Source organism: Crocodylus siamensis, chromosome 1 (genome assembly GCF_052110815.1).
Source record: "Crocodylus siamensis isolate JL-2025a chromosome 1, ASM5211081v1, whole genome shotgun sequence".
NCBI lineage: Eukaryota > Metazoa > Chordata > Crocodylia > Crocodylidae > Crocodylus > Crocodylus siamensis.
Window position 1 is genome coordinate 382,736,038 of NC_143395.1, and position 16,518 is coordinate 382,752,555.

Here is a 16,518-nt window from a genome sequence, read left to right on the forward strand (position 1 = left end):
TCCACCTGCCACTGCCACAGACCCTCCACCCCCAGAGTCCAAGTGTAATTTGAACCCTGGCGTTATCTAGTATAATAGATCAAGGGTCATCTAGTATAATTGTCTTCACATGTTCAGGATTCACTGTTCCTAAAAAATCCTAGACAAATGCTCACACAGCCTTTTCTTGAAACCCTCCAAAGGAGGAGATTCCACAACTTCCTTGCTGACCTACCATGGGATTGGGGCAAGTTATTTAATTTCTTCATGACTTTCTCCTAGTTTTTCTGTCTTGTCTACTCAGATTATAAATTTGCTGTAGCAGGAACTATCACTTTGCATTTCACTTCTTAGTACAATACAGTTTTGATCAAATAACAGCAATTTATTTCTGAACAGATGGGAAGGACAGGTAACTTATTCTCCCAGTTTCTATTTGTACATTACTTTACTATCCAACAATAGCAGTGCTGGCTTTTCATGTATGAAATAGAAGGCCCACTAAAATGAAATTCCAGGTGCGACCATAACACCATTGCTGCAATGATGAATGGACTGGTAAGATGGTAAGATATGATGCACATACTTTGGCCATAGTGCCTTGCCTGTTCTTATTTTTGTATGTGATACACTGCATTTTCTGGGTGTCTTTAATAATTCTTCCCCAGTTGTCCACTGCTTTGAGTCTGGCCATGTGACAGGAGAAGTGAGTATTCATACTGGCTGTGACTGAGCAGTGAGTATTCTTGCCAACTGGCCACACAGCTGGTTAAGGAGCTTGGGTTGCAGAGGAAGAAGATGAATCTGGGGAAATAGGAGGCAGGGAAACAAAGTGGCCCAGGGAGGGTTTAAACAGCTATTGTGTATGCAGAAGTAGGGAAAGGGAAACTGGTAGAGTCAAACAGGCATGCTTCTATCTTTTTTGAGGATGTATGAATATGGCAGCATATGTTAGAACCACAGAAACTCTTCCCCCAGCCCTAGCATCTGCAAAATCCACATCAGTAAAAAAACTGCATACCTAGCCCTTTTTCTCCAATTTTTCTTTCTGCAAAACTTTTTGGCTTCTGTTCTTTGATGTCTTGGTGGTGACTCGCTAAGATGGTCTTGACATCCTGGGCATATCTTGTTCCTGTGATCCAGCGGGGACTCTCCTCTTCCCTATCCTCATCTGTCCTTGCATCAAGGACTTTCTGTTGTCCAGTAGCATGTCTGACTGCATGAACTAGTATGTAGGGTTTGTTCCAGCTCTTCAAATAGTAGTTGTATTTTCCTTTCTACACCTGTTCCTATTTCTGTAAACTGCAGGGCAGTGAACTTTAAATCTGGTTAATTTCTTGACTTCTCCCTAACTTCTTAAAAGTTGACCCTACCACTCCACCATGGTGCTGACTAAGGTTTCCAAATGGCAGGACAAAGGCTAAATCATAACGCTGAGAAACCTTCAAATGAAGTGAGATCGAGTTCTCTGGTTTGTTTTCTGTCTCACTTTGCACTAGCAATGCATTCTTTATTCCAGTTTTTACACAGATGTAAATTCATTGAGTTCTGTTGTTTTACTCCATATTTATGGTAGAGTAAATGAAAACAGAAACAGAGCCATAAATAATTTATCATAGGAAAAGGAAGAAAGCACGTAACTTCAGCAGAGAGAGGAGGAACTTCAGCTCCAAACTAGGCATATCCTTGGTAATGAGAGAAAGTTGAGAGGAGTGCTGCTGACTTTGTGGATTCACTGTAGCTAGTTATAAATGATGTATGAAATGAAAAATTCCTGCCCACCCGATGGGCTTAACAAACACTTCTATCATATTGTGTTGTGCCCTCTGCTCTAACATATAACTCAAACCAGATGTGGAAAGGAAAACCCACATCAAAACCTAGAAGTCTTGCCAAAGCAGTGGACTAGATGACTTCCTAGAGGGCATTTCTATTGCTAAATACTATGGGCTTAATCCTGAGCTGTTTCTTTGATATAAATTTAGTGCTAAACAGTGCAAACTCCCAGTGGAGTCAAAGAGAGTCTATCTGCAGTAAACACTAGGTAAAAACTGAAGACCAAGTTCTGCTTATCTATTTTTACCATTATAATTGTGCTTAGTGGCCTCAGCTGAGGTCAGGGCTCCATTGTTCTGGCTCTGTGCAAAGTTTATGGTCTAATTCAGGAGTCCTTAACCCATTCTGACTGTGAGACCTTATGAAGTTGCTTACAGCCTCATAAAATTTAAAAGTTAAAACTGAGGTTGACAGGGAAAGTTAAGCATGGTGTTGCCTGAAGTATGTAACACTTAGTATTGTTGCTCATGGACCAAGGGAGTTTGGAGACTTCTGGTCTAATTTAATTAGAAGCTGTAAAACAGGAGTTCCCAACCTTTTTAGGCTCAAGGCAACCCTCCTTAGGCTCAAGGCACCCTTTGGGAAATGCCAGCTCTCAGTTTTCACTCATTTTTTTGACTATGGAAAAATAATAGAGCATTTTTTCTGTTACAAATAACTCAGAAAGACCACAACATATCAGAATGTTTTTAACACAGTGGATTCTTATTTGAAATCATTGTATGTGTCCAGATGAGCGTGCACATGCAGTATGTGGCACTGCAGGAGATCCTGGTGTCAAAAATATCCATGCCTGACAAAGATTGGGTGGCACACATGGTGGCAACATGCACTGCCCAAAACTGGAGCCTGGCTGGCCAGAGTCACACTCTGGTTGCTGGCCAGGCTCCCTGTGCCGGATCACTGCTGCTGGAGTGTTGAGAGACGCCCAGGTCCCCAGATAAGGCTGCTGGGGCCTGCCCAGGTGCTGGCCCCAGCCTCCCCTACCCAACCTAGCACAACCTGCCACACATCAGAGCATGTGTGCATGGGTGTTCCCTGGGGACAAGTAGCAGTGACACAACTGTGGGCCGCTGCTATTTGTCCCCAGGGAAATGCATGTGTGCGCATGTCTGGCACACCTAGTTTATCTTGTGAGTCATGTTTGCACACCTAACAGTGCTAATACTGAATGGCATCCTGTGGCACCCCTGAAAGGATTTCAAGGCACCCCAGGGTGCCATGGCATCCAGATTGAGAATCACTGCTTTAAGAAATAAAGTGACTTCCCCAAGGTCACTTAGCAGGTCTGTAGCAGAGTTGGGAGTAAAAGCTAGACAAGTAGTCTGTGTGAACACTACCTATGTGAATAGTTCTAGTTATGTCAAGGGGGTTACTTTTGTAAATAAGAAGGCAGAATCTATCCATGATTAAGGGCTCTAAGATTTGAATGCATAGAAATTTTTTTTATAAAAGCATAAACTAGTTTTCAACAGTCTTTTCTTGGTAATTTTGCTGTATATTTTTTTATTTGCTTTATACAAAAAGATTTTCTACAGGAGCCTCGTACAAAATGGTTGGAAGTGTATGGTTAATGCATCCTCTACTATATGGAATCTCAGTAGGTCAATTATATAAGGACTGCTACCGCAAGCAGTTCAAAGAGTATCTCCTTTAGCTGAAGCACTTGAGGTTTCTGTATTTGGAGCAGTTATCCCTGCCTTTGCTGTTTAACTATATGACTACCATGTGCGGCACTTTGGACAGCTGCAAAGTTTCTCAGTAACTATGGTTCTCTTACAGTAATGTTTAAACAGACCTTCCAATCTGTTTTCACTTTAAGAGGCGTTGGTCAATACCCTTCACTTATTCATGCCAAGGGAGAGAGATTGTGGGCCTTAGTGTCAGGGACAGACTTCCACATCAAGCTTATTGAGATAAAGAGGTCTTATAAAAAGGTCTGATGCCCTAAAAGAGGAGTGGATTTTAAACCCACAGGAATAATACTAAATACTTATAAGCCTGCCGAAATCCTCTTAAAATGCAGAAAAATCTTTAAAAAAGAAAAAAAGAATTTGTGAAAAAATGACTTTGCCCTCTTTCAGTTTATCTTGGTTCCCTTTATTTGCACAAGGGATTCTGTATCTTTGCAAACACAGGCCTATAGTACTTGTTTCGAGGGACACTGTCTCTGAGAGCGGACCAAAAGGGTCCAACCATATTTTTGAGCTGCTGTAGTCCCTTGGTCCCCAAGATTTAGTTGACTCAGGCTTTCAAGACATGGCTATTCCATGTATGCACATCTGTGTTTGCATGGGGACAAGGACATTTGGTATTATTTCTCCTTTTTTAAAGAAGTTTAAGTGGTCTAATTAGAAAATAGAGATACAACTTGTTGACTTCGGTGACCAATCACATGCCATGATTAATGACCATTTAAAAGTGTAGTTAACATGAACAACTGGTGAATGACCTATAAAGACTTGTTTCTCATGGCTATCTATGTGGCATTGGCTACATTTATAAAGTACACACAGTGGCCATGTCTACACAAGATGCTGACTGTGCAGTAGTTTGTTACTACTGCATTGTAGCTTATTACTGCATAGTAGTGTCGCATGGCACGAAGCATGATGCAATGCTACAGCACAGTAGTAATGAGCTACTGTGCAGTAGAAATGAGCTACTGCGCAGTCATCATCACTAAAAAGCTGTTTGGAGACACTATTCTGCAGTAACTCCAGTTACTGCGCAGTCATTTAGTACTTGCTGTGTATGCAAATACTAAATGACTGCAGTAACAACTGTGTAGCTAGTGTCTTGTGTAGGCACAACCACTAAGCTATATTTCTCTTTCCTCCAGTCAAAGTAATGGACTTCATTTATTTTGTCCTGTTTTCTGTATGTTGGAGGAGGAGGAGATGAAACCTATGACTTGAAATATGTTCAAGCAATCTTTTTGTTAAATGGTTAGAAATGATGAATGCACATTGAAGCTTATTCATGGATAATATATGAATAGAAAAAAGGGCCAAATTCACCAAGTAAATTATTCACAACAAGTAATTCATTCTGCTCTCTTTGTAGAGTTGTCTGAGTGCAGTGAATTTAAGACAATCTGAAAAAAATCATAGAAAAATAGGGTTGAAAAGGACCTTAGGAGGCTATCTCATCAAGCCCCCAGCTCAAGGCAGGAACACCCTGTTTAAACAATCTTTGACAATTGTCTAACCTACTCTTAAAAACTTCCAAGGGTTTTCCTATGTACTTGATAAATTCTGGACCCAATGAAGTTAAAACTGCAGACTTCTTTGGGACTGGAATTTTCCCAAAGGGTAAATGATATGAGTTTTCTTTAACAGTTTTGTTGTTCAGTTGAAAGGTAGGTCTACACTGCAGTGACTGCAGTACATGTAGTTTGGGCAGTGGCAGCAGTCTCATGCCAACTCAGCACAGGATAATTTGCCCTGTGCTTGGGCAGATTTTACAGCCTGTGCTTATCTTTGTGTTGCTGCGGCTAGATTCTGCTGAACCTATTCTTCAGCTGTGCTATAACAAATTCTACCCATTGAAGATCTAAATGTAGTGACTGTGACTGCAGTGTAAACACATGCTGAGTCACAAAGGTATGATCCTTTGCTCCAGGACCTGTCTTAGGAGCTAGGTTTGAACTACCATTCTGATTTCATTGTGAAGGGTTCAGCATGTTGCATGCCACCTGATTTGTATTACACTCACTACCATCTTTAATTCAGACCAAATTATTAAGACTCAATCCAACATTTCCACAGCCTGGACCTATTGTACTATGTCTTTTACACCAGTAGGTTGTTAACATCCCATCTTGGATGTGGAGTTCATATCCTTGTTATGTTTATGACACCTTTTGGTTGTTTTCATGACACCTTACTCCAGAGTGCTGAGCAAAAAGTGACAAAAAGGAGACAATGGAAAACATAAGTAACAATCATCAGTACAAAGAAACAAATCAGCAATGAATGGGTCATTTTGTCAATGGCTCTAAGCAGCTAATACCATGCACCCTAGCATCTGAGCATCTTTACTATGGCATCCAAGTGTCTGGAAGAACAGAGTATTTAGGCAGAAGAGAGGAGATGATGAGGAAAAGCAGCTTTCGGAAGTGGAAAAGGACCAAGGGTTTTGAGAAAGGCTTTCACATGACAAAGAAAGTCAGAAAAACGAGGGCGTTTCCACTACATGAGTTATGCAGTTGTAGAAAGCAATGCTGTGTCTGGTGCGTGCAGCGCTCTGGGCTGCAACTTACATTATTATTAAAAATTAGCATCAGTCTTAGAGCAATGCAGCACAGAGCTTTGAGTGCTGCACTTGAATTTCAGCATCCCGAAGATGCCACGTGATGTGTGAATAGCACAAAGTGTTCCACCCAAAATACACAAAGCACCCTGCACGCTGATAGTGAGCAACAGCAGGACTAAATGGGTTAAGTTATATAAGCCCTTTTAGGGAGGGGTGGAGGAACGAACTCTATTGGTGTTGCTGTTGCAGCTCAGGTTGATTTAGAATGGATGACAGTGGCCTGGCGCAGGCCCACGACTGAGGAAAGCTGCTTATCCTTCCCTGGGTTGCCATGGAGATGAGCAGGAGGCAGCAGCAGCAGCAGAGAGGCTGTCAGTGAGGGAAATCAGTATCAGGCATCTGTGGGGTCTGCAGGAGGGAAAGGAGGCAGGATCAGGGACACGGTCGGCAGCAGACATGGACTTGCATTACGATTGTGCGGAGACTCCGGCAGTCGAGCAGCCGTCCGGGAAGATTAACAAAACGGCTTTCAAATTATTTAAAAGGAGAAAATCTGGGGGCACCATCCCCAGCATTTTTGGGGTGAAAAACAAAGGTGGGGATGGGAAAGACTCGAGTAAACCGGGGATGGTGCGGAGCAAGACTCATGATGGATTAGCTGATGCTGTGCTAGAAAGCAGCAAGAAAGAGGAATCGAGCAGTGGTGGTGGTGGCAGCGATCAGCAGAACAAGGATATAAACACTAGGGCTGTAGCCAGCCTGAATGTTTCAGCAAACAGCTCGGTGGCGAAGTCGCACAGTTTCTTCTCTCTGTTGAAAAAGAATGGGAAATCGGAAAATGGCAAGGGAGAGAACGCAGATCAGAGGGCTGGCAGCAGACAAAAGAAAGGGCTGAAAGGGATCTTCAGCAGTATGCGATGGCATAAAAAGGACAAAAATGGCAAGGAGGAAAGGGGGGAAACATCAGAAATTCAATCCAGCCTCATTATGCCTGGTTCTTTGACGGCCAGCTTGGAATGCATCAAAGAGGAGGCACCAAAACCTTTGTCTGAAACTCAAAACACCACAGAAGAAATTAACATTGAATTGTCTTGTGAGAAATGCAGCAGCGATGTGCACACTACAGCAGATGAGCCTGGAGTCAGAGATGGGGAGTTGCAGAACAACAGAAACGTACCAGGAGAGGATCCTGCTAGTGCTGGAAACCGAGGCGAGGAGAACAACCCTGAGCTACCAGATCCGGGCGCAGGAGAGGTTGGGACTGCGAAGGATGCAGCCATAACAGGTGACATTCCAATAAAGACTATTCCCCTTGTTGAACCCGAATGTGATAGCGGTCAAGAGACGGCAGCAGCCCCTGACCCTTCCTCTGTTGATCCACCCTCAGAGCAATCGATTGATCGTATTTGTTTGATGTTTGCTGACGTGACTTCACTGAAAAGCTTTGACTCTCTTACAGGCTGTGGAGATATTATTGCCGACCAGGAGGATGAAGTGGGCAGCAGCAGTGGAGGCTGTGACAAGAGCGCCCCGGGGGCCAGCAAGCCAGGCACCTCCAAAAAGAACCCAAACATTGTGGCCTACCAAGGAGGAGGCGAGGAGATGGCAAGTCCAGACCAAGTGGATGACACCTACCTTCAGGAGTTCTGGGATATGCTGTCACAAACAGAAGAGCAAGTCCAAGACATCCCTGGTGGGGGAGGGATAAAAAAGCCTGACATCTCAAGGGAGAGCAAGTGTGTTGAGGGGGCCCAGAATGGTTCAACGGTTAAACGCATTGGTCTCCACCAGATTCCAATTCATCTCAACCACAAAGAGGATCAAAAGAACAGGGAAAAGGAGCAGCAAGAGTGCATCCCAAACAGTGATGAGGGCTATTGGGATTCTACGACTCCTGGTCCTGAGGAAGACAGCACCAGTAGTGTCCAGAAAGAGAGCATACCGAGGGACAGCTACAGTGGCGATGCCCTCTACGATCTCTATGCTGACCCAGATGAAAATGTAGCAGGGGTGCCTTCTGATGAAGAGGTTACTTGTGTGTCGCGCTCTAAACCGGTGTCACCAATAACAACCACGTGCCCACTTAAAACACCTGCAGGTTCCATCAAGGACTCTAAGATACCTATCAGCATTAAACATCTCTCATCGCTTCCTGCCAGCCATGCAACAGATGCAAGTAACAGCCATCATGCTGCACACCATCATCCGGCCAAAAGTGAGATACCCAGAACAAAAATACCTGTTTCTAAAGTACTCGTACGTCGGGTCAGTAACAGGGGCTTAGCAGGGACAATGATCAAAGCAACCACATTCCAGGACAGTGCCAGAAAGTAGCTGAATAAGAACTAGAGGCAAAGATGGATGGCGGGTTAGAAGCAGGGAAGTTTTCACTGAGGTCACCAACAAAATGTTTTGCAACACCTAAAGAAAGGCTGTCACAAGGACCCCTTCGGTGTGCCATGAGAGCTTGCACTTCCACACTTCTCCTGGAGATAGTGTATCTATAAATACAACAATTCAAATTCTTTTGAAGCACTTTTTTTTTTTTTACATTTCTATCCTTTTTCGGGAAGTAGCTTTTACAAGCCTTTGCAAAAGCAGGACTTGGATTATGAACCTAGAAGGGCATTTCTCCCGATGCAAATTAGTGCCATGAGTTATTCAAGGGGACAGATTACAGGAAGAGAGGAACAAGATGAGTTCTCCAATACACTTAGCTTTTACTGCTTTCTTTTGGCCTAAACTGGAAAAAGAAAAAAATGTTTCTTCTACAGTATATGGAAAAATGCCAAGCAAAACAGGTATTTTCCTGATGTTCAAACAGCAGCACTGATCAGCAGCAGACTTGACTTACTTGCATCTAGTAAGCTAACTCATGAGTTAGGTGAATTTCTATAACTGGAAGAAATATTTTTGTTTGTTTGTCTTTTTGTTTTGGCTCCGCTATCATGTAAATGGATAACAGATGCATCTGGCATAGGGTCAGATGTTTACTTCAATATTTGTCCGATGCATAAAATCAGGTTCAGGGAATCATTTTACTAAATGCCAATATATACACAACTTTCACATTTATACAATAAATTACTCTTTATGTGTAGATATATGCATATTTTAACAGTTTTACTCAATCCTACAGATTTTTTATAACAAAACATCTGTCTGTATTATCTAGAGTTTAAGAAAAAGTTAGTTTTTATAGCTAGATAATTTTACAATTCTGAAATGATGGAACTTCCTTTAAGTACCTTGAAGTAGAACAAAACTCTGTTTTATATTGCCTCTTGCACCCCCAGATAAACAAGTCTATTGTGCTGGTTTTATTAGAGTGACACATTCATTGTGCCAGAGCCAAGGTTCTGACAGCATTGCAAGTGCAAACCTCTATTTTCAGGGGTTTGGACAAATTTGCTCTGGGCTGAAACCCTGCAGAGAATAAATCCTGGAAAGAAACTTTTTAAAAAAATACATTATATTTAAAAATGTGTAAAGTTAATTTTGGCTATTTAAAGAAAAAATTGGATTTGTTACTCATTCTTAATAACTTCAATGCTTAAGAAAGGAGTGGGGTAAACTATTGCTCTGCAAAACAGTCTAATCAACTTTGGTCCTGTGAAAAATATATTAATGGCCAAGCTGCTTCTTTAAAAGTGGCTACTATATATGGGCATTGACAACTTTTCAAAGAAATTGCAGAAGGATGCTATGATGTGCCTACAGATGTATTTTCATGGTAGACTGAAACAGCTCCAAAGGACAGCAAAGTCTAATGGGTAAATACTGTGGATTTACAAATACTCTAAAATATGTATTTAACCAACAGACCACAATTAATACCAAGTTGCTGTTTCAGTGTATCTGAAAAATAATATATGTTTTTAAAAAGTTTTAACTATTTGTATTGTGCAGAGAAGCCTAAATTTAAATAAGGGAATCTAATGGGTCTGACCTTATATGACAGTTTGCTTTATCCTCTTTAGATTTGAAAAAATAAAAGAAAAATACAAAATATACCTTTAAAGAATATTAAGGTTGTAAGATGAACTGTAAAAACTAAGAAAATACAATATTTAAAGGCAAGTTCTTCCTCCCTTTATACTGGTGCATCCTTAATATCACTGCAGAGAGTGTTGACTATGTGGATAGGAGGGTAGGATTGGGAGCTAGCTCTGAAAATAACTCATTGCTTAATAATGACTTATCCTAGTGGTGAAGTCCAGGAAAAAGTGCCAGCTTTTCTATTCAGTTCCTGGCTTTATCAGTTTATGTCAGAACCTTAATATACTCAAAGAAGCTTATTTTATATGTAATTGTTTTGTAACGTGCATGGTTGTATACATGCCTACTCATGCATACCTATTGTACATATATGCATGTATAGTCATACATACCTATGCTTATATCATACATGCATACAAATGAACATGCACATTCATGTATAAACACAGCCATGCAAATACTACCAGGCATTTACACTTATGTGCAGACACTGAGGAAACATAGAACAAATCTTTCTCAAAACATGTTGGCAAGAAGAAGGAAGGGATTTGCATTTGACCTGATTCTGCTTGTATTTTTGTAGAGACTAAAGCTGTAGTATTCTCTAAAGGATGAATGTATAGAACATGGAATTTGAATCCTAGCCTCCTAGCCATAAAGCTTGCAGTCATGTTTTTTTTCTCATCTGACTTTAAGAATTATGTTCTTCTTTGCATAATGATTAAATGGCAAATTCAAACTTGCCCATTTTGTTTAAGGACAAATTGTACAGAAAGAATTGTACAGGGAATTGAAAGTTGAGGTGGAGAGAGGATGTTGTGAGCTTGTGACACTGTAAAGTAGGAGGAGTCAATTACAGGTGGTAGCAGTTGTGCATCATTTTAAAACACTAGTAAAATAACTTATCATCTATATACAAGACTTGTTTTAAAAATAATATACATTTAATTTACACTGTGGCATGTATGTATCAAGAAAAAAATAGAAAATAGAGTATTTTTAGATTAGTTCCCTCACACTAATGTCTAACAAGGACCACCATTAAAATCTGTTGCCTTTCTTTCATTTTTTCTCTCTTTCATTTTACCACCCTGCTTTTATTCCTGTTGCTGCATGCTGACTGGCAAAAAGTCAATATACAAAGCAAACCTCTTGCAAGGGGGTTGTTGACAGGTACCTGCCTACTCCATTTTACATGGACTTGGTACTAGTCACTTTCTCCAGCTTTATATTTTATACCTGATGTAAGTAAGATTTACAGATCTCTTGGTGGTTCACTTAACTGCTTGCAATGTATATATTTAAAAGACAATCATATCCTTAGAGGAAGAATGGTGAAATAACATGTGGTAGGGTGTCAGTGTTTTTTTTATCAGAACAACGAGTTTGACATTAGATTCATGATTCAGGATAATGGTTGTGTGGGAGCAAAAAATTAAAACACTGTTTAACACTTAAATTAACTTTTATTCACAAAAATTAGTCTTTAAGCCAATTATGTTTTATTTTAAAATAATATGTAATTTAATACTTACCAGGCCTTTTTATTATAATAGAAATATATTTGTATGTTATAACTTCACATATTGCCTGAAACAAAGCACTAAAAAGGAATTCAAAAAGCTTTTTTTAAACATGTACTTAATTCCCTTAAGTAACCTGTAAAGGTCTCTGATATGCCTAATGATTGAACAATTGATGACATGTTGGATTTAAAAGGTTGAAGCATAAAGAGTTAATAGTCCTGGAGGCATTTTTTGGAAATTTGCATTCTTATTTTTTATATTATTTTGTTTAAGCATACATTTTCTATGACCTTGGTGGGTATCAAGGTAGAAATGATCTTCCAGGTCCCAAAGACACCATTCTTCAACTATGTCCTTGTCTTTCTTTCTTAAAGAACACATGACTTGTTTAAAATTGTGCTTGGGATGACACTGTATAGCTATCACCCTGTCACACATAAAGAGTTTTATAGATCAGGTCTTGGCATTTAGTATTTATAATCTTTGCACTTTCAGGTCACTACTGGTAATTTTTATATGTTCCTAGGATATTTCTATATATTATGTAATATTTTATAGTTGCCTATACGGTATCTTCAGTGGTATATGATTTCTATGTTTCAGTCCTAAATATCAGCACAAAAGATTTCCTTTTAGGAGCATGAAATGCTGTCCTTGTGGACTTATTTTGTCACAATAGAAGTAAAGTTCGCTGTACTATAGGTGTGGTTTGCAACACAGGCAAAATGGTTTATTTTTCTCCAGTAGTACAAATGCATTACTAATATTCACAGTAAAGGAATCAAATGTGTGCAACAGATTTCAGAGGAAACTGCACAGCTACATATAAGGAAAATCCATGTTCATTGGTATTTCAACACTCACCATCTTCCTCATCCACTGTGAACATACTTGCCACAATTTAGGATAGCAGAGGACTGCAGACTGCATTTGAAAAATTGTGTGTGTAAATTTATCTGATGAAAATTCATTCACAGATTATTTTTTAATGAATCATACTAAATTATTTATCAAAGCTAAGATAATATTGTACCAAAGTCTTCAACATGTCTGATACAGATGGTATTTTTTAGGAAAATGCTAAAAGTATGGATGAGCCAAATTAACAAGCTTTGCTTAGCAAAGCAAAACCTTGTTGGTTTTAAAATTTATGGTACTGAGTGAGCTTGCTGATCAAAGAAAACCATTGATTTTGCTACATAGCCGCACTCTGAAGCTTTTTTGCCTGCTGTAATAGACTGTTTTGAAAAGGCTTTTCATTGTGATAATGGTATGGAGGAAATAGTTCACAACAACAATAGCCACTTAAAAGGCAGATGGTTACCTAAGAGCAGATAATGTAGGGCTTTAAGCAAGGTGGCTTGGGAACACATTTTCCTAGCTATTGATATAAAACGGTCTTGGAAAAATATGTTGTATCTTTGCAGACATTACATGTGAGAGTTCCTGCAATTTTTCTTTTATTTATTCAGAACCCATTTGCCCAGGCAGAATTGTACACTTGGCTTTTCCAAAATTCATTTTTAGACTATCTTAGCCAGCTTCTGGCACTCTTATTCATACTGAACTAAATTTCCATCAGGGCATCTTATTATCTAATATGCTGTTTACTATGATTAAGGTTTTCAGAATCCATCTTGTTTGTTCTGAAGGGACTTGATTATGATTTGTTTTACATATGATTCTATGTCCTTTTAGGCCACCTTTAATTTTTTTTGGTCTCATCCCCCTCAGTTTTTCATCTGAAATATTTAGCATTGTTTTGGTGTCTGCTACTTGATTAAAAAATGGAAGAGATTTTATGCTACGGTCAGAAGAATGCAGGAGGGAAGTAATTATATCAGCTACCATATTTTCTCATGTATAACCTGTACCTTTCCCCTGAAAACAGATGGTGAAAGTTGGGGTATGCACTACATGCCAGAAAAATGACTTGCCACAGGTCTGGAAATTTGGCAGTGGGGGAGTGGTTGCAGCATTAGTTGTAGTGGCTCTGGGAGCCATGGCAATTGACACTGACACTGCTTCCCCATCACCAGATTACCAGACCCATGGGGAGCTGCCCAATTGGATGACATGGCCCTGCACACTGGATCAAGCAGGCACATGGGGTTGATCTGCAGCTGGACGTGGCATGCAGCCCTGGACCCAGCACATAGCCTTGGACCTGGGGAATGGGATTGGACCTATTATGCAGCCCCAGACCCAGTGTGTTAGATTGGGCACATGCACGGGATCAGGCTACAGCTAGATCTGGAGTGCCCTCTGATCTGGGATGTGGGGTCAGACCTGGTGTGTGGCCCCAGATCCAGCACATGGGCTAAGGCTGCAGCAGGACCCAGTATGCAGTCCCAGATCTGGCACCTGAGGTCCTTATCTTCACTCCAAGGTAAGATTATTTTTCTTCAATCTGTCTATAAAAATAGGGTATGTATTATATTCTGGGGCATGCTATATGTGAGAAAATATGGTGTATCATAGTAACCCCAATCCTACAAGTAAAGGCCTGCTTCCATGAAATTCTTCCTGTCCTGGAGTAGTTTTCCACTGTGGAGAGTGAATGCCATTATCTTGGACCTCCACTCTCTCTCTCTTCAGCTCTTGATCTCTGCCATATTGCTGCAGCTGTGAGAAGTGGAGGCATTGAGCCGGCACTCCCTAATACGAGAGAGGAGCTGCTGGCAACACATTCTCCATGAGGGGTCATTAGCTTTGCTCTTCTCATTGGTTTGAAATAAATGTATTAACCTCCAGATGGTGCTGCAAGGCTCATTGTTTTATGAAGTGTGTGTGTGTGTGCATGTTTGTGTGTGTGTGTGTGTGTGCGTGAGCGAGAGAGAGAGAGAGAGAGAGAGAGAGAGAGAGATGCTGTTTTATGTAGAGTGAAATGTTTACCCTCATTTATCCTTGCCAGACAATCTTAAGTAAGATATGTCATTTGCTCTCCTTGTGAAGGAGGTTGGTATCATTCCTCAATATGATCTATGCGTGATGGAGATTGCTTTTGAATTGTCTCTGATTAATGCCCCAGTTTGTCCTTGTAAATTTAAATAAATAAAGCCCAGTTTCCTATAGGAAAAAATGACACACCATTCACAGGCAGGAGGCATTTTAAAATGCCCTGTTTGTAGTCTCTTTGGAAGGAACAGAAAGGAGGAGAATATGGCTTAGTCTCTCATGTCACAGGCACTGCACACTCAAATTAGAGCTAACCCAGCTGAGGCCCCAGAGCTGATAAATTGACATTTGCAGACATTTTCTGAAACCCTGCTTCTAAGGCTCAGTTCTGCTCTGGCAAATCTTCCATTGACATGAGTGGGAGAAGGGTCGGATGTTTGGAACTGTAGTTAGTCCTAAGTGTCCGCTAAATGTACGCTCCCTTTCTATTTCAAAGTGAGTATTTTAGTGTTGTCCAGGTAGCTATGCAGCTTTTTATTTGGTGGCAATATTTCCCTCAATCTAAATGCAAATCATGTGCTTCCATTGTTTTTTCATTTTAACAAGCAGCCACTCCAGGGCTTGACCCTGGTGCTCACTGTGCTCAAATTGCAGCTAACACAATCATTGCTGTACTTAATTTAGCTTGTGATGGCAGAAATGGGACTGGATTCTTTCAAGTGCAGTAAATCCTTTATGCCGCCTATTGTGCCATTCCTCTCACTTTGTGATTTGTTAACCAGTATATTTTCCTTTTCACCCTAACTGCAGTTTATGAAAAATGTTTTTAGCAGGAATGAGTTGTTGGTTTTGGACTGTAAGGACCCAAACACATATTTTTAATTATTTTGGACTATGATACATTAAAATGATCACCATGTCAAAATCAAACTATTTCAGTTAGGTGGTATTTTTTTATGCAGACTCATCATGGTATTTGAATATATGTTGCACGTAAAAGAAAACTGGCTACATCTGCTTTGAATTATACCTGATCTAGGCCAGGGGTGGGTAATTATTTCAGCTGGAGGGCCACTTAATGAGTTTTGGTGAGCTGTTGATGGCCCCAAGGGTAGCCCCACCCCTTGACAGGAGCCCTGCCCCCGGTCGCCATCTTGGAACCAGAAACCCTGCCCCTAACCCCTGACTTTTGCCACTGGAAGTCCCTCCCCTTGTCCCTGGAAGTATCCTTTTGGGAAGGGGGTTTGCCATCTTGGAGCCAGAAAAAAACCACATTATATACTAAAAATCAAACATCTAAAATAACATATTTTAATTTTATTTAAAAAAATATTTCTGTCCTGATTTGTATGTGTTTGCATTATGTATATAGAGTTAACTGCATAATAGCTCAAAATGAATTCTCACTCTTGTATATTGGGTGGGGTGGAAGAATGTGGAAGTATAGGTGGGTGGGCATGGGGTTTGTAGGGGGTGTGGGTGTATGTTTGGAGGGTGTATGTGGGGTGTGGGGGAGGTTGTGGGTGTGTGTGTAGATGTGTGCATGGGGTTTGTGAGGGGATCGGGGTGTGGGTAGGTGTGTGCGTGTGTATGGAGTTTGTGGGGGACTGTGGGTGTGTGTATGTGGGCTGTAGGGGAGGGTGTGGGGGTGTGTGTGGATTGGGGTGGAGGTGTGGGTGGGTATTGGGGGCTTGTGGGGGTGTGCTTGTGGGGATGTGTGTGTGTGTGGGTATGGGGCTTGTGGGGGGCTATGTGTGTGGGGGGAGTTATAGGGTGTGTGGAGGGGGTGGGTGGGTGGTATGTGTGTGTGTGGGGTGGTGTGTGTGCATGTGTATGGTGGGATGTGTGTGTGGGGGCCTCCATGACAAACATGTCCCCCCATTGCACACAGCCCTTGCTACCAACGGCAGCAACAGGTGGAGCCCCCCCGGTGGTGTGCAGTCCCAGTGAGTCCCAGGACAGCACATGGTGAGGCTACTGGCTTCACAGCACAGGGCTCACATGCCTGAGCCCTGCATGATGA

The 16,518-nt window shown here is 41.1% G+C and overlaps 1 protein-coding gene across 1 annotated transcript; it reads left to right on the forward strand.

The window, feature by feature from the left end:
- Positions 1–6,500: 6,500 nt before the first annotated feature.
- On the forward strand, positions 6,501–9,182 carry AMER2 (APC membrane recruitment protein 2). Its single transcript, XM_090031747.1, has 2 exons — positions 6,501–7,357; positions 7,532–9,182. The coding sequence occupies exons 1-2, from the start codon at positions 6,529–6,531 to the stop codon at positions 8,404–8,406; spliced, it is 1,704 nt and encodes a 567-aa protein (XP_089887873.1). The 5' UTR covers positions 6,501–6,528; the 3' UTR covers positions 8,407–9,182.
- Positions 9,183–16,518: the final 7,336 nt, after the last annotated feature.

What these genes read in the sequence shown, in the direction of transcription:
- AMER2 (XM_090031747.1), top strand. Translation starts at nt 6,529, where the DNA reads ATGGACTTGCATTACGATTGTGCGGAGACTCCGGCAGTCGAGCAGCCG. An exon ending in GAAGGATGCAGCCATAACAG is followed by an intron (nt 7,358 to 7,531) that starts GTGACATTCCAA and finishes ACTCTCTTACAG; the next exon opens with GCTGTGGAGATATTATTGCC.